The following is a 27,404-nucleotide window of genomic DNA, read 5'->3' as shown; positions in this document are numbered from 1 at the left end:
GGACAGGACACTGGCAACTTTTCAAAAGCCCCACATTATTCCCGAGGATTTTTTTCCAGTTGAATTTATAGTGTGCCCCCACTTGAATTATTGTTAAAGCAAACTAGCAAAAATTTGCTATCAGAGCTATAACAAACTCTGTTTTCAGAAAACGCACAGCCCCTCTGTTTAAATCCCTTAACATGTTAAACATACACTCACTCCACACATTCTCATGTGTTATCTACATCTTGAGGTTATCTTGAGATGATTTCGGGGCTTTTTAGTGTCCCCACGGCCCAGACCTCGACCAGGCCTCCACCCCCAGGAAGCAGCCCGTGACAGCTGACTAACACCCAGGTACCTATTTTACTGCTAGGTAACAGGGGCATAGGGTGAAAGAAACTCTGCCCATTGTTTCTCGCCGGCGCCTGGGATCGAACCCAGGACCACAGGAGATCAGGATCACAAGTCCCGCGTGCTGTCCGCTCGGCCGACCGGCTCCCCTTGTACATGTACAAAACCTTGTTCCTAAATGCTAATCTTGATCTGAAACTTTTCCTTGATAGGTGTAATAGAACCCTTGAGCACCACACCAGAAATAAATATATCTTTGATATCCCCAGAATTAGGCTAAATCTGTGCAAACACACCATGCAAATGAAAGGACCCAGTCTTTGGAACTCACTCCCTGATGAATTAAAAAATGTTCCAACCTATACCTTGTTCAAAAGTAAAACTAAAAAGAAAACCTAATTACATACTCATATAGTGTCCTACCTTGTGCTTCAAACTCACATTTCTTGTACTACCCACTTCCCCAATACAGTATTAGTACTGTACTAATATTAAGTACTTCATCTCTACCAGTGTAATCACCTCTTTCAATTTCAAACGACACCTAGGAAATTATATAATTAAAAACTTTACACATAATACTGTATGTAAAAAATGGCGAGAATCGGTCAGAAACTGAATTTTTTATCAGGTCTCAAACTTGAAATTCCTGTTTTAGAGATAATTGAAATTGAATTTATCGACAATGAATATGATAGTTCTAATTAATAAATTTTCTTGTATGTTTTAATAAATATTGCTTGGCATTCGTACTTGAATATGTGAAAATTGGTGGTCAATGTGTGTTGAAATGAGGTCAAGAAAAAATACCTCCCACCCAAAAAAAAAAAAAAAAAAAGTATGGGGATACGGTAGGATAACCTTGAGATGGTTTCGGCTTAGCTTCCCCGCGGCCCAGTCCTCGACTAGGCCTCCTCGTTGCTGGACTGGTCAACCAGGCTGTTGGATACAGCTGCTTGCAGCCTGACGTATGAGTCACAGCCTGTTTGATTAGTAACAAACATATATTGCAGTAACTTTATTGCCCATATATATAAGTGATAAGGCTCTCATCTGGTCCTCATTCATCAATACAACCTAAATAGACAAAGATAATAGAGTTTGAAATCTGCAAATAAATCAGCCAAAATAAATAAAAGTCACAACTTCTGCCACCTGTGGCTCATTAACACGTTGACCAATTTTGTTCCAATTTCACATGCTTAGTGCTGGATATGCATTGTCTACGATATAGAAGTCACAACAAAATCCGCATAGAAACAAAGGAGAGAGAGAAAAAAAAACGTGGTTGTCAACTTTTCGTACAAAGGAACATAAGAAATATTGCCAGTGGGCAATGTATTTAAATGATATATATAATATATATATATATATATATAAGGAAGGGAGTACCACCTCTGGCTGGAAGAAGGGGGACCCATAGCCTCGGAGGAAACCACACATAACGCATTGGAGGGAATGTGGGTCCCCTCCAATACAGTTTCTGTGTGCTTTTCTCCTACCACCCCCTTCCCTTTTTTTTTTTTTTCCTTTATTGTGTATTTAAAGGTTACAAAACATACAAGACAAATGCCTAAAGGTTATGGATCTCTTGAAGCTCCTCCGCTTCTGGACAGGAACCGAGGACGCAGCAAGCATTTCCCCTCTGGATCGCCACACTGAGACGCTGAAATAAAAAACTGGAAGCCCTTGGGTCTCTGGTGACGTCAATGAGCTTGGACCCCAATTCCTTGAGAAATCCCAAGGCACTCTTGCCCCAGGGGCCATGCGTCTCAGACGCTATGGGAACAAAGAGGTATTGACCTTCCAGTCGCCTGTACTTGAGTGATTTTGCTGTTTCCCTGTGGTTGGCCGCCCCACCTGCTTGATCAGCTCCGAAGTGTACATAGGTGTCAGCCAGGGTGGATACACATGTGTAGTCCCACACCAACTGTCTACCCTCCTTCCATGAGTATATGGTGATGCCATCAGGGCGAAGTGCTGGGAAATCCGGGTTTTGGACCCCTAGAATGCGAGGTTCTCTCTCTGCTGGGCACCCAGCTGAGACGAGGCTTCTCTTGATGATGTCATTGACCTCGTTGTGTCTTGCATGCCAGCCCTTTGTGCTTCCGCAATGCAACCCATGCAGTCCGTATTGGTCTGCTTCCACCCTGTTGCAAATACACTTGTATTCAGTGTGAATTGGGGCACCAAGGCGGAGGGCCACTGCTACACGAAGGGATTCTGGATCTAGGCGCGTGCCCATTGCAGACATGGGTACTGCCAGGAGGAAGTCTCCTGCATGGGGGGCACGCACTGCTCTGAGGCGGGCTTTCTCCTTGTCTGATGTTGCGACGCTTAGCATGGCATCAGCTACTTTTTCCACTAGAGGGTGGTCCCAGCCGGACTGTTTGTGTTGTTTTGTTGGCTCTATAATGGTTGCTGGGGCTGCAAGAACATTCCACTGATTTGAACATTCAGTGAAAGCAGGATCGTGTATTCCTGCTGAATCTCTCAGGGTTGCAGGTATATATATTATATAATATATATTATATATAATAATATATTATATATATTATATAATATATATATTATTAAATATGACCGAAAAAGTAAGATTAATAATTCTAACACGAATTTTCTCAATCTTTCGTACATTACGCTTCACTGTTGGAGGTAAATCAAAAATCACTTCTCCAAAATTCATTTTTATTTCTAGTCTGACGCGACACGGGCGCGTTTCGTAAAACTTATTACATTTTCAAAGACTTCACAAATACACAACTGATTAGAACGTATCCCTGATTTTATATCTACATTTGAGTGAGGTGGTAAGGGTGATGTGGCATTAACACAAGACAGAACAGGAGGGGATATTAATAGGGTATTAAAAGTATCAACACAAGACAGAACAGAAACAATGGGTATTGAATAGAAGTGTTTGTAGAAAGCCTATTGGTCCATATTTCTTGATGCTTCTATATTGGAGCGGAGTCTTGAGGTGGGTAGAATATAGTTGTGCAATAATTGGCTGTTGATTGCTGGTGTTGACTTCTTGATGTGTAGTGCCTCGCAAACGTCAAGCCGCCTGCTATCGCTGTATCTATCGATGATTTCTGTGTTGTTTACTAGGATTTCTCTGGCGATGGTTTGGTTATGGGAAGAGATTATATGTTCCTTAATGGAGCCCTGTTGCTTATGCATTGTTAAACGCCTAGAAAGAGATGTTGTTGTCTTGCCTATATACTGGGTTTTTTGGAGCTTACAGTCCCCAAGTGGGCATTTGAAGGCATAGACGACATTAGTCTCTTTTAAAGCGTTCTGTTTTGTGTCTGGAGAGTTTCTCATGAGTAGGCTGGCCGTTTTTCTGGTTTTATAGTAAATCGTCAGTTGTATCCTCTGATTTTTGTCTGTAGGGATAACGTTTCTATTAACAATATCTTTCAGGACCCTTTCCTCCGTTTTATGAGCTGTGGAAAAGAAGTTCCTGTAAAATAGTCTAATAGGGGGTATAGGTGTTGTGTTAGTTGTCTCTTCAGAGGTTGCATGGCTTTTCACTTTCCTTCTTATGATGTCTTCGATGAACCCATTGGAGACCCACTAACCCACTAACCATAGTCTAATAGGGGGTATAGGTGTTGTGAACCCACTAACACAACACCTATACCCCCTATTAGACTATTTTACAGGAACTTCTTTTCCACAGCTCATAAAACGGAGGAAAGGGTCCTGAAAGATATTGTTAATAGAAACGTTATCCCTACAGACAAAAATCAGAGGATACAACTGACGATTTACTATAAAACCAGAAAAACGGCCAGCCTACTCATGAGAAACTCTCCAGACACAAAACAGAACGCTTTAAAAGAGACTAATGTCGTCTATGCCTTCAAATGCCCACTTGGGGACTGTAAGCTCCAAAAAACCCAGTATATAGGCAAGACAACAACATCTCTTTCTAGGCGTTTAACGATGCATAAGCAACAGGGCTCCATTAAGGAACATATAATCTCTTCCCATAACCAAACCATCGCCAGAGAAATCCTAGTAAACAACACAGAAATCATCGATAGATACAGCGATAGCAGGCGGCTTGACGTTTGCGAGGCACTACACATCAAGAAGTCAACACCAGCAATCAACAGCCAATTATTGCACAACTATATTCTACCCACCTCAAGACTCCGCTCCAATATAGAAGCATCAAGAAATATGGACCAATAGGCTTTCTACAAACACTTCTATTCAATACCCATTGTTTCTGTTCTGTCTTGTGTTGATACTTTTAATACCCTATTAATATCCCCTCCTGTTCTGTCTTGTGTTAATGCCACATCACCCTTACCACCTCACTCAAATGTAGATATAAAATCAGGGATACGTTCTAATCAGTTGTGTATTTGTGAAGTCTTTGAAAATGTAATAAGTTTTACGAAACGCGCCCGTGTCGCGTCAGACTAGAAATAAAAATGAATTTTGGAGAAGTGATTTTTGATTTACCTCCAACAGTGAAGCGTAATGTACGAAAGATTGAGAAAATTCGTGTTAGAATTATTAATCTTACTTTTTCGGTCATATTTAATAATATATGTCTACAGGAAAGACTGCTACCAAAATATACTAATATATATATATATATATATATATATATATATATATGTATATATATATATATATATATATATATATATATATATATATATAATAAAATACAACATAATAACATACTAACTCATTATTATATGTGAAATCTGGCCCTCCAGCTGGCACCAGCTGCAAATCCACTTTGTAGACCCTCCTTACTACTACTACTTTGTGCATCGAACAGGTGCTTGCATCTCTTTATCCCGCATTGCCAGTAAATAGGAGGTGTTATCGTTATTATCAGTACCGGTTGCTGGCCGTCGCGCATACATTTATTTAAAAAAAAATCTTGGAAAATTAATTTCTTAACATATTGGGATGAAATTTTCACAATGCAGATGCCAAATAATGGGAGATTTGTTTAAAATTTTTCACTATATTTCATATTTGTAAAAATCTCCTCCGTCATCGGGGCCCCTTAAGAAAAAGTACAACACCGGGCCACAAAAAATCATTACTGAACTCATGCCAGGAATGTGAGTCGACTTAGTTCTGGAATGATCTTTGTTGCCTGGTGTTGAACTTTCTCCATAGGAGCTACAGTATGTCTTTCTGAAGATAAGGTCTCCATGCTTGAATACAATAATCTAAATGTGGGGCACACCACATATTTTGTATGTGGCAATAGAAATTCACTTTGTTGTCTATGTGAACACTAAAAAATTTGTGTGTTGTTAATTCTTGTTAGATTGCTGGACTATTTACCAAACAATATGCAAAATGTTTTATCGATGTTCAGGCTAAATTTTTTAGCAATTAGCTATAAATTGACTGTTGTCTTTAGTAAGTCATTTACTAAGTCACTGTCATTTAGAATAAGTGTGTTAGCATGAGAGAAAATGAAGGTTGTCATCAGCAAATAGAACTGGCTTCAAGTGTTGAGTGGCATTTGGAAGATCATAGATGTAAATGAAAAAGAAGAGTGGACCAAGTATACTACATTGAGGAACGTCAATGTTAATTGGCAGAGTTGGAGAAGTAGTAATGTTCACAGAAACATACTGGTGCCTGTCACTGATGTAATATTGAAAGCATTGAATTGTGACCTGATTCCACAGTGTTGTAGTTTGAGAAGGTTAGTGTGGTTAACAGTGTCAAAAGCCTTGCATAGATCATCAAATACTGTACAATTATGGGGTACTCATTTTTATCAAGAGCTGCATTGTATTTGGTCAAGGATATTAATTAAATCATCATTGGTGCTTTTATAGGGTCTGAAGTCATATTGGCAAGAACTAAGCATATTGTGTTTATCTAGGAAGTATTACGAGCTGTTTGTGTATTAGATTTTAAAATTTTTTTGAATAAGGTGGACAAGATGCTCTACATTTGTAGATTTCGGTGAGATCACCACTCTTATGGATTGCCATAACTAGCCACTTTAAAAATATCTGGAAAGGCTTTGAGCTTAAGTGACTTGTTGTAGACCAATGTTATGGCAGGAGCTAAAAACCTTTTAAGTGCTTTTGTTGAATTGGTATCTCAGAAGGGTTATTTGATTTAGTTTCAAGTAAGAAGATTGTCATTAATACTGTATCTGAGGAGTTAGATGGGGAACATGTACAGAAACTCAAGATAGTTGCCAGAAAGGTAGTCACCTACATTTGTTTGAGATGCTGGGATCTCATTTGCAAGGGATGTCCCAACAGAGGAGAAGAAACTATTGAATTTAGTAGTGTGTCAGTGACTGATAACATTCCACCATCTCCAGCTAGGAATATTATTTTTTATTCACGTTCTCCTTTGATCCTAATATCTGGAAAAATAGTGTTCCATGTTTTCTTTTATTAGTGCATTCAGAACTGCCTACAAAATATACTTTTAACAGTAAACAAGATTTTATTTTATCCCCAGAGATTCCCTTGGCAACCGCAGAGTGTGGAAATACTGGCTGAGCGCCACATGTCTCGTCTTCAGGAGAGCCCTTGCCTTGTACTCTTCACAGGTGAGGCTTCCAGTTCTTGTTACATCCTAGTCAAATAAGAACTGACATTTATATATTTCAGGTATTAATTAACTGAAACAAATATTCATTTTGATTTTCTGTGTGCATCAAGTACATCTTTCTGGGGGAAGCCCCTTTGGCTCCCCAGAGCTATCCGGACTGATATGAATATATTAGACCGTGGCATCAGTCAAAGCGAATGGAGTTCTTAGGGTTACCAGGGACCACAAGCCAGATCCTGGCCCCCCCTCAGAGAGGCACGAGGCGCAATGACCTATAGAAACCCCCGTGTGGTTGGAAGCAGCATTCTGTGTCTGTCATAGACCAGGTCAGGCATCCAGAAAGGTAGGCTCCCCAAAACAATCCCTATCTGGTTAAAAAATTACTACTAAAAGCCGAACTGTTGGACAGAACTCCCAAACTAAAATCGAGCAAACGAGCATGATGTGATAACTGTCACTGTACCACTATCTGTGCAGGTCCCCCCTCCCAGGATGGGGAAGGGGGAGCTCCAGACCTACTGCACTAGCTATCCACCCCCCAGTACCTTGTGGTGTGGTCCTGTCCTGTGGTGGTGTTTGAGCCAAGAGTAGTTTCACCAGTACTCGGGTTGCATGCACCTAGGGTTACCTTCATTAGGTGCCCTGTAAGTCCTGCACTTGGGGCATCTTCCACAAGTCACATGGGGTCTACCACCGCTGTGGTCATTTGCTGCTCAGTGATTGCCTGCCCTTGTGGTCAGCTAGGGTGTTTCATGCATCACTGTTTGCCTCTGTGTAGGAGATAGTTTCGTCACTGGAAGGGGCGCAAGGTACTGTGTAACTTGTTTTCTCCATAATACTGCGGCCAGCTCTCTTCTGCCTGTGACATTGTTCTCTTGCAGGATTTTTCTTTTATTTTTGTTTTCTGCCTGGTCTGCCAGGTCTGTTTGCTAGGTCTGCCTCTTGATGTTGTTGACCCTTATATAATTATATTCTTGGTGGTCTTCCACTAGGTCCCTGTGAGTGTACATGTCACAGGGGTTCAGCACTTAGTAGTCCGTTTGGTAGTTTGGGGCGCTGGTTAGCTGTACCTTGCCTGGGCTTTCCTTAGCAGAGTATCCAAGGGCCCTGGAAATCCCCGTTGGGACTCACTGGTCCAATGGATGCGTCCCCCTGGGTCCCATTTCATTTCATGTGAGTTTGAAGGTTACTCTGTCCCCTTGTTTCAGGGGTGACAATCGCCATTTCTTCCTCCGTCATGCTGCCTATTGGGTTGGTGATACCTTCAATCCAGAGTCCTGCGAGTTGTGTTGCTTGCTTGTACTCCAATTCACCCAATCCACTGATCTTGATATTCGGAAGCAGGTGGCTTCGGCGTTGCATGCACGTTATAGGTTGCTGCAGTGCGCTAGGTTGGTTACTCACCCTGATGCCCCAAGACTGTCCCATTTTGTTATTGGGATCTGGACTTCGGAGCGTTAGTCACCTCGAATTTGATTTTGTCTACACCCCCTTGTCCTTCCCCTGCTGTTGGTCGTTCTATTCCTCCCCTCCTGTACCCGACTCCAAAGCATCTGAGGGCTTTAGAGTCAGGGCAGGGATTAGTTGGTGGTGAGACTTGGGCAGTTTCAAGGTATACCCCATCCGGTGTGGCGACGGAGGCATTCGAGAGCCTGTTCCTCCTGCTGGTACTTCTGAGTCTGTCCAGTGGACTCCCTTATGGGTTCCCTTGGGTTATTTGGTCCCTTCCTTCCTGAGGTTTTTGCCCTTCCACATCCCGCCTCATGAAGTGCAGGAGGCCCTTGCAGCTTACCTCCTGCGTGACCCGGATTGTGCGTCAATAATGGATTCCGTCTCTTTCGAGTTCGGTTCTTCCTTTCTTTACTAGGTTCCTTACGAGGTTCCGGAGTCATCCTGGTTGGCAGACTTTCCTCTCTTCTCGTTGGGGGCGTGGCATACATGCTGTTGGTCTCGCACGCTTAAGTGGCGTGAGGCTCTTACGGTTGTTCAGGTTTACCTGGGGGGCGAATTTGAATGTCTCAATGCGTGTTTGCTTGCCCCTGCTCTTCCTCAGGATGTCGGCCTGGTGCAGCTTCATGTGCAGGTTCCTGTCCTTTCGGCGGCCCTGGTTGCTGAGGGCTTGCATGCCTGTGGCCATTTGGATTCGTTCCTGTGTTTCTTTTCCCTTCTCGAGCTGTCTTCGGATTAGCTTGAGGTGGATGTGTAGGAGCTGAATGCCGATCCTGACTCTGGTGCGCTGGTCTCTGCAGTGTGTGCTTCAGCTGCCCTGTTGAAGCTGTTTGCGCTGATCCTGCGGGAAGCAGTGTCTCAGTTCTTTGCTTCTCGTCTTGCGTGCCGTGAGGCAATGCTTAATCATTGGAATCCGCTTGGGTCCTGGCTCTTAAGTTCTCTACATCTTTTTGTTCTTTGCTGTTTGCAGAGTCTGCAGTGGTGCAGTATCTGCAGGCAGCTTCTTCTAGTTGTTGTCCCATGTCGGACTTGTTGGTTTTCCAGGGGGGGGGGGGGCAGCGGGGGCATAGGGGTTCTTCCTGGAAGGGTTGTGCCAGGGCTCGGGGTTCCTCTCGTCGCGGTAGGCCAGTGGTGTCAGTTTCAGAGCCAGCGCAGCCTTTGGAATCGGGTGACGTCTGGTTGGTGCAGTGAATGCTCTGCTTGTTGATCGGCTTCTTGTAAGGGGCATCAGCCCTTTTGTGGTTCGTCCCATTGACGGGGCAATGGGAGGGAAGGCTCACGCTGTTTGCTCACACCTGGTCCTATAATTTGTGGGCGTTTCTTGCAGCCTGCGGTGGCACTGGGTGGCCCCTCTCCCTTTGGGGGGTTTGTGGCAGGTGGGCAGGCCTCCTCTTGTGCGCTCTATTGGGTCATTTTGAAGTTGGTTCGCTTGGGCGTGGTCGAAACATTCTCGTCCATCAGGTGGGTTTCCCGCCCGTTTCCGGTTCTGAAACGGGACTGCGCGAACCTGCAGTTCATTCTGGACTTGTCCTGTCTGAACCCCTGAGTCTATTGCCCCTCCTTTCGGATGACTATTCGGTCCCAGGTCCATCTTCCTTTGGAGCCAGACGCTTCGATGGTGTCCCTGGACCTTCGGGATGCATATTGGCATGTCCTGATTCGTCCGGGGTTCAGGGACTGACTCGGTTTTGTTGTGGGGTGTAAGGCTTACCACTTTCATTGCCTTCCATTCCGCTTGAATTTGGTGCCTCGCATGTTTGCACGCCTTACCCGGGTCGTGGTGGCCCATCTGCATCTCTTAAGGGGTTCGAGTTCTGGCCTACCTCAATGACTGGCTGGTTTGTCACCCCAGCCAGTCCCCATGTCTGCTCGCCAGGGATTTGGTTCTTTTCCAGCTCGCCAGGTTCGGGTTCTTGGTGAACTGGAGGAAGCTCCATGCGGTTCCTTCTCAGGTTTGAACTTGGCTGGGTTTTGTGTAGGACTCTTGGACTGCTTCCTTGTCTCTCCCTTCAGAGGCTCTGCTGTGGCTGCAGTTCTGCCTTCAGGTGTTTCTGGAGGGCTCCCGGGTCACGAGGCCGTTGTCGAGCTCGAGGGTTTGTGTGGGAGTCTACACTTTACCGTGTTGGTCTTCCTGCTGGGACGGGTTTGACTTCGTCAGCTGTTCTGGTTCCTTCGGGGACGTCCCTTCCGCCTCCCTTGCGATCGCTGGGTTCAGCCTACGGATGCCTTACATTGGCTGCTGCGTTGCCGGCTTCCTCTTCGTTTTTTTGAGGGGGTTCGGTGCCTTGGCGCCTACCTGAGCCCTTACTTGATGTGTTCACAGATGCGTCGTCTCTTAACTGGGGCTTTGTGACCAGTGCTCACCAGGCCGGCCCAGGGCGTTGGGGCCCTAGGCCGGCCCTTCCGTCAGCCCTTCCCTGGGCCGTTGGCCGGCCCTTCCGTCGGGCCCACAGTACGGTGTGGGAGTTCGTGGATGTGTGGATGCGTGGATGTCGCTTCGGAGGGTTTAGATTGCTTGGGGTTCGAAGATCTGGCTCCATTGGGACTGCTCCCCGGTGGTTCACTGCCTGAACTGCAGGGATTCGATGAGGCTCTTGGCTCTTTGGGGCTGGTTGCTTTGGGAGACTCGTCTGCTGAGTCTCCGGGTTGCCGTTCACATCTTTCGGGGAGGGGGGGGGGGGGGGTCCACTGTCCTGGCGGACGGCCTGTCCAAATTTATTCCACTGTCCATGAAATGGACAGTCGACGCCGACTTGTTCAGTTGGCTCTGCCAGACGTACAGCTCCTGTGAGGTGGACCTCTTCACGTCGGCGTGGTTGAGGCATCTCCAGTATTATGTGGCACCCTTCCCCAACTGCGAGGCCGTCGGGGTTGATGCCTTCAGGCAGGACTGGTCGAGGTGGGGTTACCTGTACCTCTTCCCCCGATTCCGCTGTTGCTCTAGGCTCACTTAGAGACTTATCACGGGAGAGTAGTCCTGTTGGCCCCTTGGTGGCCAGCTTAGCCATGGTTTCAGGTGTTGCTTGCTCTGTGTTGGAACCAGGAGTTTTCCTGCGGCTCTGCCTTTTTCAGCAGATCGTGCCAGTCCACTATGTAGCTGGTTCGATCTTCTTCTCAAGTCTTCACATCTAGTCTTTCTTACGTGGGTCTATCACTATTTGTATGGTGAGCAGGTGGCTTTGTTGATGGTGTACCACCTTCATGCCTCGTCTCGACAGCAGTATTAAGTTTCCTGGCGGTCCTTTCATTATTTCTTGTCTCTCTGTAGAGAGACATACCGTAGGTTTTCTTCAGTTTCGGATCAGGTTGTCATGTCCTTCCTTTCTTGATTGTTTCAGGACTATTATCTTATGCCAAATACTGATTGTTTTTTCTAGGCTCTTTTTCTGCTGGCATTGGCTTCTGGGGATCGGGTTCGGGAGCTTCTTGCTCTCCACTGGCGCAGGGGTTTCTGCTCTTTCGGTCTTCGTGATGGTTTTGTTCATCTGCGGCCGTCTCCTTCTTTTCTGGCAAACCATGAGACTGCTGCTTTCCTGAGGGGTCGCTGGGTTGTTGATGCTTAGTTGGTTAGGCCAGGGGTGCATCATGTTTTGTGTCCGGTTGCGGCCCTTCGCCGTTATTTGCGTGCCACGGGTCTCCCAGGTCATCCGCAGTGTTATTATGGCTAGCCAGCCTGCGGTCTATCCCAGTGTGCATGACATTCGTAAGTTCGCTGCTCTTGCTGCTGTCTTTGGCAACATGTCCTGGGCTGACATTTGGGTGCAGGGCTTTTGGCGGTCACACAGGGTCCTGGCTGCTCGTTACCTTGTGAACATTTCCGGGCCCAGTCGGGACTGTCGCTTTGGGTCGGCGGTTGTAGCCAGTTATCTTGACTTGAGTTGAGGAGTGAGCAGTGGCCGCCTCCTGGGTAAGTCCCTATTCTTTTCCTCTGTGGGTAGTTAGCTCCAGGAAGCCAAGGGGGCTCCCCCCAGAAAACCAGCGTTGAATGTAATGAAACGCCATTTTCTGGATGAGACCTGGAGGCTCCCCGGCATCCCTCCCTTGCTCCAGTTGGCAGTTTTTCGCGTGTTTTGACATCCAGCTTCAGATCTGAAGGGTGGATAGCCAGCGTGGGGAGTCTGGGGCTTCCCCTTTCCCCGCTGCGCAGACAGCGGCGCAGCAACGTGTGACGTCATGCTCGTTTGCTCATTTCTTTTGGGGGGAGTTCTATCCACTTGTTCGGCTTGTGGTAGCAATAATGTCACCAGAATAGGAGTTTGTTTTGGGATGCTTACCTTTCTGGGTGCCTGACCCGGTCAATGGCAGACATAGAATGCATCCAACCACACAGGGGTTTCTATGGGCCATTGCTCTCCATGCCTCTCTGAGGGGGCCAGGTTCTGGCTCGTGGTCCCTGATAGGCCCACAGAACTGGGGCAGATCTGGGGCTGCCCCTTCCCCCTCCTGGGGAGGGGGGGGGGCTGCGCAGACAGCGGCGCGACGACGAATGACATCATACTAGGTTGCTCGTTTTTTGTTGGGGAGTTCTATCCACTCGTTCGGCTTTTGGATGCAATTTTCACCAGAATAGGGGTTTGTTTTGGGACGCCTACCTTTCTGGGTGCCTAACCCGGTCGATGGCAGACATAGAATGCTTCCAATTACACGGGGGTTTCTATAGGCCATTGCTCCCCTTGCCTCTCTAGAAGGGAGCCAGGTTTTGGCTCGTGGTCCCCGGTAGGCCCGTAAGAACTCCATACACATGACTGATGCCAAAGTCTGACATTAGCATATCAGCCTAGTAAGCTCCGGGGAGCGTCCGTGTCTCACCCAGAAAATGGCGTTTCATTACATTCAATGCTGGTTTTTTCATGCTAGTGTCACATCTAAAGGAGTTGGCAGCAAGGATTAACAAAGGAACCACTTACGGATAAGAGCAGATGTTGAAAGGAGCAGGTGACATCTGTTATCAACTGCTATACAGTACTAGTCTTTTCAAATTAGCATAATGGGCTGATTGAGGTGTCATATCTCTCATTTTGGGATAGGATTGTTAAATGAATTGCTGGTGCCATACCTTGGCAATACTGTATAGTCAAAGCCCATCTTATTTGTTAAACCAGACATTAATACAGTGGTACCTCGGCTTACGAGTGCCCCTGGTTACGAGTATTTTGAGTTACGAGCAGGATTTGCCTGGAAAATTTGTATCGGGATACGAGGGTTGCCTCAGAATAGGAGTTTGTTGATACGCGTACGGGCCGACCTAGCGCGTGGTGGCATGGCAATCGCTGCTCAGTTTGCCAGTGCCTCGCGCCCAGTGACTCTCCCAACTGAATTCTTCAAAAGGATTTACCGTTTATTTTCGGAATTTTTGCTATTTGAGCATAAAATTTGTTATAATATACATCGCAATGGGTCCCAAGAAACCCAGTGGTAAGATTCAAGGCAAGAAATCACAGGTGAGGATGACAATAGAGGAAAAGTAAGAGATCATTCGGAAGCATGAAAATGGTGCACGTGTTGTTGAACTTTGTAGGCAGTACAACAAATCCACATCAACGATATGCACTATACTTGCCAAGAAAAAGGACATTATGAGTGCTAAAGTGGCAAAAGGAGTATCAACAATCATGAAATAAAGACCACAAATACTTGAGGAAGTGGAAAAGTTATTAATTTGGATACACAACAAGGAGTTAGCGGGTGATAGTGTTTCAGAGGCCATCATTTGTGAGAAAGCCAGGGTATTGCATGAAGACCTTGTAAGAAAACCCCTGGAACGAGTGATGCAGATACGAAAGACTTTAAGGCAAACAGGGGATGGTTTGAGAAATTTAGAAAAAGAAGCGGTATTCATAGTGTTGTGAGGCATGGGGAGGCTGCCAGCTCAGACAAACCAGCGGCTGAAAGATTTATTGAAGAATTTAAAGAGTTTGCAAAGGCTGAGGGATGCCTCCACAACAGGTGTTTAATTGTGATGAAACAGGACTGTTCTGGAAAAGATTGCCTAAGAGGACATACATTACCAAGGATGAAAAAGCATTGCCCAGACACAAGCCTATGAAAGATAGGTTTACGCTTGTGCTGTGTTCAAATGTGAGTGGCGATTTGAAAATTAAACCCTTGCTAGTGTATCATTCTGAAAATCCAAGGGTTTTCAAACAGTATAAAGTGCAGAAAAACTAAATGTGTGTGATGTGACGGGCTAATAATAAGGCATGGGCGACGGATTTTTTTTTCGGATTGGGTGAATGAAGTGGTGTGCCCTGCCATAGAAAAATATCTGCAGGAGAAAGGTTTGCCACTCAAGGCTCTGCTTCTCCTCGACAATGCTCCTGCTCATCCTCCAGGCTTGGAAGATGAATGCAGATACAGTAATTTTCTCACAGTAAAATTCCTTCCTCCTAACACCACTCCTCTAATTCAGCCTATGGACCAGAAAATCATAGCAAATTTTAAGAAATGTTATGAAAGGGCACTTTTCCGGAAATATTTTGAAGTAACTGAAGCCACAAACCTGACCCTCAAAGAGTTCTGGAATTACCATTTTAACATTTGTAGTTCTTTAAAACTCGTTGACAAAGCCTGGCAAGAAGTGACTCAAAGAACCCCGATCTCTGGCTGGAGAAAATTGTGGCATGAATGTATGCCAGAACTAGACTTTGAGGGATTTGAGCCTGTAAATGATGCGCCCATTGTTGTGGAAATTGTTACTCTGGGCCGGCAAATGGGCTTGGAATTGGATGGTGATGATGTGGAGGAGTTGGTGGAAGAAGACAATGAAGAACTGACCACCGAAGAACTCCAAGCCCTTCAAAAGGAAGAGCAAGAAGACCCAGCTGAGGATGTTTCTCCAGTGGAGGAGGATGAGGCAGTAGCGAATGTCCCTTCCACAACCATTAAGAAGTGGTGTCAGATGTGGGAAGAGATGCAAACTTTTATTGAAAAGACTCGCCCAGAGAAAGCTGTAGTAGGCCGTTGCATTAATCTTTTCAATGACAATGTGATGCCTCACTACAGAGACATCTTGTGAAGAAGGGGAAAAACAATCTTCCATGGACATATTTGTTGTGAGAACATCGAGCAGTGAGCCACAACCAGGACGTAGTGGTATGCAGGCAAAAACGTGCCAGAGAATGCACCCCAGAGAGGTCCTCACTGCCTGATGTTATAATGGAAGGGGACTCCCCTTCAAAACAGTAACACCTCTCCTCCTCCCCCCTCCTCACCATCTTCCATATGCCAACAGCAGTCTTCAGCAATGGTAAGTAATAACTTAAACATAGTTTTGTAGTGTAGATTTTGATGCCTTAGGTATAAAATTTAGTTTGAAGTGAGGTTTTTGGGTAGTCAGGAAAGGATTAATTCATTTCTCATTATTTCTTATGGGGAAATTAGCTTCGGGTTACGAACTGTCTCCAGGAATGGATTAAACTCTTAAACCGAGGTACCCTTGTATACATGTATGTCTAACTTTCACTTGCAGCAATCCAGTAATCCCATGTCTATCATGTTACCAGGTAATTTGTTCCAAAAATAATTTAAATTGACAACAAAAATAACAACAAAACAACCCTATTTCCAAGCCAGTATTTACCCAGGTACATGTACTGTAATTCTTGACTCTAAACTTTTCCAATTTGTATAGATTGGCATGACTTGTGCTGAATACCTTGCAGTTATTTTGAAGTGAGTATTTAAAATAATCCCTGGAGAGTGAGAATTAAGTGTAAATTTGAATAAGCTTGATTTAGTACAATATTAGCAGTTGAGTTAGTACCATACTGCATAAGAGCCAACTCCTTACAGACATATGCTACATATATAGGGGCATATCTATAAAAATAAGCTGGATAGCTATTTGCATTATTGACAACCAGTGTTTCGTACTGGCTAAGGAGATGTCAAATGCAGATCTTCTTCAGCATAATACAGTATATTCTCTGGATAAATCTGTGTGTAAGTAAATGGGTTCTAAGGTGGATTATATATATTATTCTGAGATATACCATATTGTATTAAATCTTCCACAGATGGAGAGACAACAGAGCTGCAGTTTGGCCGGGATGTGTTGTTACCAGTTGCCGAGGAGTACCTACTTGAACACTCACAGGAAGGTGGCCTTGCATTGCAGTTTTTTGTTGCTGGAGAGGTATGATTTTTTTTATTTTTGGTAGTAAATTAATTTTATATTTTAGTTATGAAGTCTGTAAAGTGTAAGCAAATAAGGTTCTTCAAAATTTAACATAGTGGCCCTATACTTCAACAATACCCCCCTTAAATCTTAAAACCTTAAAACTCTTTAAGGTATCTTAAATACCTTAAAACTCCAGTTATATGTAATAGAACCCATGATATCACACCATAATTAAATAAGAGTATCTCTGACATTCCCCAAGTCTAATTAATGACAGTAAAGTAAAGAAGCATCCAATTTCTTCACATGATACCCCACCTTCATTATGCAAACTACATTATTAAATCACATCTACTCAAAATCCGTGCTACTAATTCACCTAGTACTATCTAAAAGTATTTATAAATATAATTTCTCATTATTAATTATACCTGTATATCTACTCATTTTAGTTAATTCAATTTTAAATTTGACAACTTCTGTTAACTTCCCAATCACTGAAATTGTAAAAACTTAAAAGTATTTAATAATAATTGTAATTACAATAGGCAGTATAAACTTCCAAATTACTGTAAGTTCCCACTGTACAGTAAGCCTTAATCACTAGTTTTAAGTACATTATTTAAATTTAACTGTATACAGTGTCTTGTAACTTACAAATGATGACAAATTATCACTGTAAACCCAACTAATTTGTTAAATGTAAGACTTGGCTGAAATGCTGTGTGTGTTAAGTGATTTTACTATAATGTAATTTACACACCAATATTCTCATAAAATGCACTCTTATTTCTTATTACATTATTTTTATATTCAGAAAGCTAGATCAACAAGAGCAGTAGGTGTGTAATATTGCTGTATACATAAAAAAACTTAACTGCAACCAGCAACGATGAATTAAATAACATGGGATGGTCATAATTTGCATGGTGCAATTTAATAGCTAAAAATTGAAAGAAAGTAGTAAAGGGAGTATGTTATGGAGCAGACACAGCAACAGTGGAGAAAGTTACAGACCTGCAACAGATGATATTTTAAGCCACAAGACACTAATTGTTTGAATCTAATATCACAAGCAGAAGGAAAGCAGTTTGACATAATTCAAGACTTCTTTCTTGTATAGCATGTGACTGTCCAGCTGAAATAACAGCAATCTAGATCTTTTCCTAACAACAGAAGAAGGTATGATCATTCATATCCAGGTAGGAGATGGCTATCCCTACCTGTGATCGCTATATCCTAAGATGGAATGCAATTCTAGAAACCATTACAATTACTTTTGTAACTACCTTTGAGGTAACTATCAAAGAATGAGAACGGAACTGCAAAATACCTCCTGCAGGGAGGTAATGGGGAATCAAGACAATAAAGCATCATGGAATTATTTCATTAAGGTTATCACTGAATTTGTGCAAAAAGTCATACCAGTAGTAGGACTATTTAAAGATGAGGCCCACTAAGTTATAATTGGCGATAAAAAGACTGCCAACACAATCTATGAATATTTTACATCGGTGAACAAATTAGAATCATTTTACAACATTCTATCATCCACACAGACATTTGAATCAGAAGAAAATGTTAAGGAATATTACCATTACACGGGAGATAATCAGGAAGAGTACAGTACTAATAAAGGAATCAAAAGCTCCAGATGTGGATGGAATTCAGTTCAAAATCTTAAAGAAACTAGCTAATAACTTGTTTCTATCACTGAAACTCCAGCTCAGCAAATCTCTAAAACAAGTGAAAGCCCACAATATGGCAATATGAAAATGTCTTCTTCATTTATTCAGCACTTTAATCTTCAAGAAGTGCTGAGTGGTGCAGACCTCACACATTTGCAAGATCATGGAGATAATCCTAAGGGAGGAAATCATCCACCATCTCACAGTTGACAAACTTGTGAAAGCATCACAACAGGTTTTTGTTAAAAATAAATCCTAGCTAACAAACCTGCTCACATTTTTGAAAATGGTAATAAACTACAGAGAGGATGTCCAGTAGATGTAGTGGAACAGACAATATAAGCACAAGATGTGTGTGGTGAATGCTACCCAATAAGTGAAGTACAGTAATAAATAAAGCAATGACTCTTTATGGAACAATCTAAGTATAAAAACACCTCTTAATTGAAAGTGTAGAGCAACAAAAGGAGGGCCAGACAGAGCAGTGCGACCAGAGAAAAACCAGGTGAGAGAGTCAGGTGAGGGAGCTGACTATCTAACAATCAGGGTTACTATTTTCCTTCACACTGTCACTTGTTTTGTCACATGTAACTTTTCTGGTGGTTTTTTCTTAGTTTTGGAAGCTTTCTGATATCCAGACTCCCTTCACCTCATAGTGAAGCAGATTCTGGTCCTGGCCCTCAGTAGGCCAGAGTTCTGGGTCCTAGGGTCTACTGTAATTTTCTGAAATTTTTAATAACAGTACTGTACTTAACTTGGCATGCTAAAGAGGGGGTCCCTCTCAGAAAATAATACACTGTAAAATATATGTACAGTATTATTAAAGTAAAATAAAATTACTGAACCGTGTATACTTATTCATATCCCTTATTAATTAATATTTTATTTTTTTGTCACAGGATGAGGTAGCTGACAGTGTAAGAGATTTTGCATGCCTGGAGGATGTAGTCCCCTTAGTAGCCATCCTTGACTTATCAGAAGGTGCAAAGTTTTTGTTAGAAGAGGGTGTTGAGGTCTCAACTGCCACCGTCCATAACTTTGTTACTCGGTAAGTTTACATGCTCATTTTTTATTTTATTTAACCTAGAGGGCAGATTAAGGGTTGATATGCTGAGATGGCTCCCAACTACTAGATGGCATCAGTCGTGGAGTGCAGCTCAGCCTACCAGGAACTAGAGCCAGAACCTGGCCTCTCCCCACCCTCACAAAGGTGCAGGAAGCAGGTAGCATTGGGTTCAAGAGAGACTGAAGCCTCACAACCTGCAGAATAAACTCCCCCAACAATGTAAACAAATAATCGAATCTCTTGAAACAAGAGTGCGTTCGTTTGCCCCACCTCCAACTTGGCCCTCCCTTCCCCCATCCTCAACCAAGGCTCACACTTTCTAATACAGTAGGGTAATGCAATCAGTTTATTTGCTGATGCTGTGTGGTCAACACATCTGTTGTAGATAGTTGAGCCAGCTGGCCTCCCGCTGATGTTTGTTACTCGAGGCTTTGTCCAGGAGTCTGAACTTTGCCATGTTGGTCTACCTTCCAGGTCAGGTTTAGCTTCCTCGGTTGTTTTGGTTCCTTCGGGGACATCCCTTCCGCCTCTCTCGCAATCGCTGGGTTCAGCCTCTGGGTGCCTTACGTTGGCTGCTGCGTCGCCGGCCTCCTCTTTGTTTTTTTTGGGGTTCAGTGCCTTGGTGCCTATCCGAGTCCTTCACTTAATGTGTTCACAGTCGCCTCGTCTCTTGGCTGGGGCTTTGTGACCAGTATTCACCAGGCTGGGTGGTGGAGTTCGTCTTTTTGTCGGGCCCACAGCACGGTGCAGGAGTCTGTGGCTGTGTGGATGTCGCTTCAGAGGGTTCGGGTTACTTGCGGATCGACGATCTGGCTCCATTCTGATTGCTTCCCGGTTCATTGCCTGAACCATGGGGGGTTCGATGCAGTCCTTGGGACTTGGGCTGGTCGCCTCAGGTGACTCATCTGCTGAGTTCTCTGGGTTTGGCTCTCCTAGCTGTTCACGTTCAGGGGGTGGCCAAAGGTCTGGTGGATGGCTCCCCACGTAAAGGCGGAACTCCTGGCACTCCTCCAAGGAGTGCCGGACCAACCGGGCTGTGGTGGGTATGTGGGCCTGCGGGCCGCTCCAAGCAACAGCCTGGTGGACCAAACTCTCACAAGTCGAGCCTGGCCTCGGGCCGGGCTTGGGGAGTAGAAGAACTCCCAGAACCCCATCAACCAGGTATCAACCAGGCCTGTCATGGTTTATTTCCCTCTCCACGGAATGGATGGTCGACACCGACTCGTTCAGTTAGCTCTGCCGGACGAATGGACAGTACATCCGTAAGAGGTGAACATCTTCAAGTCAGCGTGATCGAGGGTTCTCCTGGTATATGTGGCACCCTTCCCCGACTTCGAGGCCATCGTGGTCAATGCCTTCAGGCATAACTGGTCGAGGTGGGGTTACCTGTACCTCTTTCCCCCACCCCTGGTTCCGCTGTTACTCCAGGTCATAGCTCGCTTAAAGACTTACCAAGGGAGAGTAGTCCTGTTGGCCCCTTGGTGGCCGGCCCAGCATTGGTTTCAGGTGATGCTTGCTCGGTGTCTGAACCCGGGGGTCTTCCCGTGGTTCCGCCTTTACGTAGCTGGTTCGATTTTCTCCTTCAGTCTTCGCGCCTGGTTTTTCTGACGCCGGGGCTATCACCATTTATATGGTGAGCGGGTGGCTTCATTGATGGTGTCCTACCTGCTTGTCTTGTCTTGGTGGCAGTATGAAGTTTCCTGGCGGTCCTTTTGTTATTTCTTGTCCCTACGTAGGTTTTCTTCTGTTTCAGACTGGGTTGTCTTGTCCTTCCTGTCTTGGTTATTTCAGGACCGTCATCTTATGCTGAATACTGTTGCCTCGTATTGTGCAATGCTGGCAGAGCCGCTTCAGCTTGCTTTCGGGGTGGATGTTACGTCTGCTCCATTCAGCAAGCTGTCTCGTGCGTTGTTTTACCTCTGGCCTGCTCATGCACCACCTGAGCCATCCTGGTTGTTGGACCGGGTGCTCTCTTTTCTCTCTTCTCCTCGGTTTGTTGTGGCCCCTTCAGTTCAAGATTGTTTTGCAAAGGCTCTTTTTCCTGTTGCCATTGGCCTCTGGGGGTCGGGTTGGGGAGCTTCATGCTCTCCTCCAGCGCAGTGGTTGTTGCTCTTTTGGTCCTAGTTGTAGGTTTGTTTGGTTGCAGCCATCTCCTTTTCTGGCGAAGAATGAGACTGCTGATTTCTGGAGGGGTCCTTGGGTTGTTGATGCTTGGTTGGTACGGCTGGGGGTGCATCATGTGTTGTGTCCGGTTGCGGTTCTTCACTGTTACCTGTGCGCCAATGGCCTCAGTGGCCGGGGACACGCTTTGGGTTGATCCGGTTTTCCTTCTTCCCTGTTCCGGGGTTTGGGTCTCTCAGGTCGTCCACATGGTTATTTGGTCCAGCCAGCCTGCGGTTTATCCTCATGCCCACGACGTTCATAAGTTTGCTGTTTTGGCTCCTGTCTTCGGAAACATGTCTTGGGCTGGTATCTTCAATAACATGTCTTGAGCTGACATTCAGGCACGGGGTTTTTGGAGGTCGAAGAGGGTCCTGGCTGCTCACTACCTAATTAATGTTTCTGGCCCTAGTCAATGTGACATAATGTCTCATTGGGTTGGCAGTTGCAGCCAGTTGTCTCGACTTCGAGTTCAAGAGCGAGTGGCACCCGCCTCCCGGGTAAGTCCCTCGTTTTATCTTTGCTTAAGTAGCTCCGAGGAGCTGAAGGGGCTCCCCCCCAGAAAACCAGCATTAAATGTAATGAAACACCATTTTCTGGGTGAGACAAGGAGGCTCCCCGGCAACCCTCCCTGCCTCTGGTTTGGCGGTTTTCACGAGTTTTGACATCCAGGCTCAGAACTAGGAGTGTGGATAGCCAGCGCAGGGGTCTGGGGCTCCCCCTTCCCCCTCCCAGGGAGGGAGAAGCTGCACAGACAACAGTGCAGTGATGGTTGTGACGTCACGCTCGTTTGTTCAATTTTCGTTTGAGGGAGTTCTGTCCAACAGTTCAGCTTTCAGTACCAATATTTTAACCAGATAGGGTTTGTTTTGGGGTGCCTACCTTTCTGGGTGTCTGACTCCTTCAATCTCAGACATAGAATGCTTCCAACCACATGGGGGTTTCTATAGGACATTGCTCCTCGTGCCTCTCTGAGGGGGGTCAGGTTCTGGCTCGTGGTCCCCGGTAGGCATAGGCACAAGAACTTGTGTGAATGATGACCCCAAACTAATATAGCAAATATAAGTTCGGATAGCTTCAGGGAGCCTCCAGGGCTTACCCAGAAAATGGCGCTTCATTACATTCAACGCTGGTTTTATGAATAAACATACAGTATTTCCCAGGAGCGGTGAAGGCATTATTTGTTTTCAAAAGAGTAACCTTATCTTCCATCTAGTTCTGTAATTGATTGTAGAGATATCTTTAACACCTTGGTCCTTTCTTCCCCCCCTCCCCTTAATAACTGGTTTGAGCATTTTCTACTGTGAGGGCAGACTCTTCCAGTTCTTTGGGGTCTTCTGTAATACTATCAGCGCTAAATAATACCAGTTACATATATTTTTAAAATTTTTAGGCGATGCTGTGGTCACAAGCTGAGCAGCAGTGCTGTGAGCTCATGCTGCATGTGCCAGCTTTGGTTGCTACTCAGTACTGAGGCTTTCTCACCCGAGAATGTTGCCCATGATTTTTTTTTAAATACTGTAGCGTCTATTTACAAGAGCCCCGAAGAAGCTGATGTGAGCCGCATGTAGCCACGGGCCGTTTAAATCTTGCGCGGTGCTCCAAAACGTCATATGAAGTGCTGTGCACTTTCGCGTCAGTTACTCAACACGTCATATGAAATATTTTGCAGTTTAAGTGTTAAGGTGAAAGTTTAAAATACTTAAAAAAAATTCAGATTTCCTCCCATTTCTCATGGTTTTTGAGAATTATAGATTGTAGATTTTCTCTTATACTGTGCACATTACGTCACAATATATGTAAATTAATATAGATGTTGATAAATCTGATGTGCTGTTTCCTGACATGACAGAAAGCTCATTATTTCATGCAGTTTTCACATACAATAGTTTGCACATGAAAGATTGACAAGGAAATTACAGGCTCATGGAATAAATGGAAGAATGCTAGAATGGATAACACAATGGTTATGACAAAGAAAACAAAAGAGTGATGCTAAATGGGAATGAATCTGATTGGAGAAATGTGGTAAGTGGAGTACTACAGGGGCCACCTCTTTTTGTCATATACATCAATAACAAGATGAGAATATTATAAACCACATCATCATCCACGGAGATTTACAGTCTCCGTGGTGTAGTGGTAAGACACTCGCCTGGTGTTCCGCGAGCGCTATGTCATGGGTTCGTATCCTGGCCGGGGAGGATTTACTGGGCGCAATTCCTTAACTGTAGCCTCTGTTTAACGCAACAGTAAAATGTGTACTTGGATGAAAAAACGATTCTTCGCGGCAGGGGATCGTATTCCAGGGACCATAGGATTAAGGACTTGCCCGAAACGCTACGCGTACTAGTGGCTGTACAAGAATGTAACAACTCTTGTATATATCTCAAAAAAAAAAAAAAAAAAAAAAAAATTTGCAGATGACACAAAGATTTATGGCAAAGTGGGAAATGATAATGATATTGAAGCCTTACAAAGAGATCTGCAGGAATGCCACAAATGGTCAGATGCTTTTTTAATATTGACAAATGCAAGATCCTGCATGTGAGGCACAACAACCCATGTCATAACTACCAAATTAATAACATTTCAGTACAGCAGATTGATGAGGAAAAGGGCCTTGGAGTCAAAATTTGTCTAAACCAAACCAAACTAAACCAAGCCAAACTTGTCTAAAATATTTGAAAAACTTATCTACAAGCAGCTTTACTTTTATCTAGCCAAACACAATATACTTAGCTCTTGTCAATATGGCTTCAGACCCCAAAAAAGCACTAACGATGCACTTGTTTGTATGATTAGCTTGATACATGCAGCTCTTGATAAAAATAAGTTCCCTATTGGGTTATTTGTGGACCTGCGTAAGGCTTTTGACACTGTCAACCACCAAAACCTTCTTCTTAAATTACAACATTATAGAGTCAGGGGAAGGGAGTCAGAGTCAGTACTGCAGGGAGTTATCTCCCTGCAGTACCTTAAGTCTTACCTTACTGACAGGCTCCAATATGTTTCTGTGAATAATTCAATTTCTCCCACCCTACCCATCAACATTGGTGTTCCCCTGGGCAGCATACTTGGCCCTCTCCTCTTTCTCATCTACATTAATGACCTTCCAAATGCCTCCCAACATCTCAAACCAATTCTGTTTGCTGATGACACGACCTTCATTTACTCCAGTCCTGACCCCCCTTGCTCTAAATGTCACAGTGAATACTGAGCTAAATAAAGTCCATCACTGGCTAACTGCCAACAAACTCACCCTCAATATTGACAAAACTTTCTATATTTTGTTTGGCAATAAATCCTCAAATCAAATAAATCTCAGGATTAACAATACCCAAATTTGTAACAAAGTAGGTGGCAAATTCCTCGGCGTTCTCATTGACCCCAAGCTGAATTTCCAGGGACTCATTCTAAATATATCAAAAAAAGTTTCAAAAACTGTTGGCATTCTTTCTAAGATCAGATATTATGTACCTCGCCCTGCCCTGGTGACACACTATTACTCTCTCATCTATCCTTATCTCAACTATGGTATTTGTGCTTGGGGGTTCTACTACCCAAAATCATTTACGTCCTCTAATTACTCAACACAAAGCTGCTATTAGGACAATATCTCTACTCTGGCTCCAGACATCACTCGATACCCTTAATCAAATATCTGAATATGTTAGATATTAAGTCACTGCACATCCTCTCATGTGTATTTTATATACTGTATATATATATATATATATAATGCTGAACTGTAATGTCAATCCTGACTTTAGAAGCTTCCTAGAAGGTTGTAACAGATCCCATGAGCACCACACCAGAAACAAATACCTATTTGATATTCCACGAGTGCGACTTAGTCAAACTAGAAATGCTTTACAAATCAAGGGACCTCAAATGTGGAATGACCTTCCCAATTATGTTAAAGACTGTACCTCTCCCAACCAGTTTAAGATAAAAACTAAGTACTACCTAATTAACTCAATTAATGTAACCTTCCTCATCCCTAAATGTCAACCCATGTCTATGATTTTAAACAATGCTGTTTGTTGACCAAATTGTATTTTTGCTTTTTTTCTGCCATGTTCCTCCCCCCTTTTTTCCTTTTTTTTTCCTATTTTTTCTCAACACAATTTATACTTTAATTTCAACTAGTATTAAGTTTTAGTCTTAGTGTTTTTCCTGCCCGAAACGCTTTGCGTAATAGTGGCTTTAGGCATTGTATGTACTAGCTCTATCTATAAATCCATCAACTTTTGTATCTTAACTTGTATGTATGTACTTTACCTGAATAAATATTTGTATTTGTATTTGTTGTTGTAAAATCTACCACTCAGTGAAAGTGGCACAGCAGATAGGAACAGCAGTCAAAAAAGCTAACTAAACACTTGGAATAAGCGTACCTTTGACTTCAAGGAAAAAAAGGTAGTGATTCAGTTGTATAAATCTCTGGTGTGCCCCCATTTGGATTACTGTATTCAAGCATGGAGACCTCATCTAAAGAAAGATATAGCTGCTCTGAAGAAAGTGCAACACCAGGCAACAAAAATCATTGCAGAGCTAAGTCAACTCACGTATCAGGAACGGTTGTGGGCCTCAGGGCTAACAACACTACAAACCAGGCATGACAGGGTGAATCTTATTGAAACGTTTAAAACACTGAACAAATTGAAGGATATTGATCTGGAAAATTTCTTCAAAAGGTCAGGTGTAACACAAACTAGGAGCAACAGTTTCAAGCTCAACAAGCCATAATGTAGGACTGAGAACATTTAATTTTTCACCCACAGTGTTATTAACCCATAGAACTGCCTACCCACCAAAACCGTTAATGCCAAAACTCTTCTGGGTTTATAGTACGCTAAAAAAATCAAAGCAAATGGGTGGGCCCTTCGACAAGCCACCGGCTTCCTGGTCTAGTCGAGGCCACTGACTCTCGGGTAAACTCGGGTAAGTATTAAATTTAATTTTAGTGTAATATCCTCACTGTAACAATTAATTCTAAATTTTATTCTCTTAATTTCCAGATACACAAATGAAAAACTTAGTCCTCTGCCAATTAGACCGGTCACAACCAGTGCTACTAACACCAGCTAACACTACCTTATGTCTTATGTAGAATTATGAGGCATAGTAGTAATAGACTGGTAACCCTGCACTATCTGGGATAAAATGGTATTTGTTATTACATTAATAACTAATGTATAGGTTTTGCAATGTTAATGGGTATATGCAGGATAAATTTTAGATAATCAATTCTGTTTTAAAATGAATTGCTGTGATTGTTTGCTATACAGTACCTTGTTTAAATATTGAAAATCTGTGAGACAGACAATCAAGAATTGACTTTGATTATAATGTTAATTTATTTAACCATTATATAACGCAGTAGCCACAAGTTTGATTTTGATGTTAATAGATTTTATGTATACTGTAATAATAAATATTTTCAATTATGTAATACAGTATTGATGCAACATTCTAGGCTTGCAGACAAAGGTACATTAACGAACAAATATTAACGTTTTTACTTTGGCAGCCAAGATTGAGGTTATCAGGTTATGATAGAGAGACAACTGGTTTAAGTTAATATATTACAACTTAACTGTTGTCTAAGGTACCTGTGGAGCATCCTGCTGTTGCCCTATATTGGTGTAAAAAAAAACTTGTTTTTAAATGTTTGCTTTGCTTGAAAGTACTGTATATTATATTACAATGGCAAGGGGTTTAGATATAGGTTAAATTAAAAGCTGAAGAAATTTTTCTTGTATTTTCTTAAATTACCAGCCACTTGATATTAATGGTTACATCGTTGATGTACTTTGCTTCAGCTTGTGGCCATTATGGCATACCTCTGGATGTGTGCTGCAGTCATTAGTGGGCTGTGAGCTCAACACACACACCAATGCAGCTTGTCATGTTATTACATATCATGGTCACAAAAATATACCAGACAATTCTGAAATTATTCATGATAACATAAAGTAACAAATGGTAATAAATAAATCTGATGTATTAT

The 27,404-nt window shown here is 43.4% G+C and overlaps 1 protein-coding gene across 1 annotated transcript in view; it reads left to right on the top strand.

The window, feature by feature from the left end:
• The window catches only part of LOC123760408 (nucleoredoxin), a 562,715-nt gene extending 535,567 nt beyond the window's left edge, over positions 1–27,148 (top strand). Inside the window, exons 7-10 of the mRNA XM_045746085.2 lie at positions 6,814–6,904; positions 16,371–16,489; positions 19,062–19,210; positions 26,413–27,148. Of these exons, the coding sequence (XP_045602041.1) occupies positions 6,814–6,904; positions 16,371–16,489; positions 19,062–19,210; positions 26,413–26,482 (429 nt within the window). The 3' untranslated portion in view covers positions 26,483–27,148. The remainder of the gene's footprint in view (positions 1–6,813; positions 6,905–16,370; positions 16,490–19,061; positions 19,211–26,412) is intronic.
• The last annotated feature ends 256 nt before the right edge of the window (positions 27,149–27,404 follow it).

This window comes from Procambarus clarkii, chromosome 39, assembly GCF_040958095.1.
Source record: "Procambarus clarkii isolate CNS0578487 chromosome 39, FALCON_Pclarkii_2.0, whole genome shotgun sequence".
Taxonomy (NCBI): Eukaryota; Metazoa; Arthropoda; class Malacostraca; order Decapoda; family Cambaridae; genus Procambarus; species Procambarus clarkii.
Note: the sequence above shows the minus strand (reverse complement) of the source record. Positions and strands in the feature narration are given on the sequence as shown.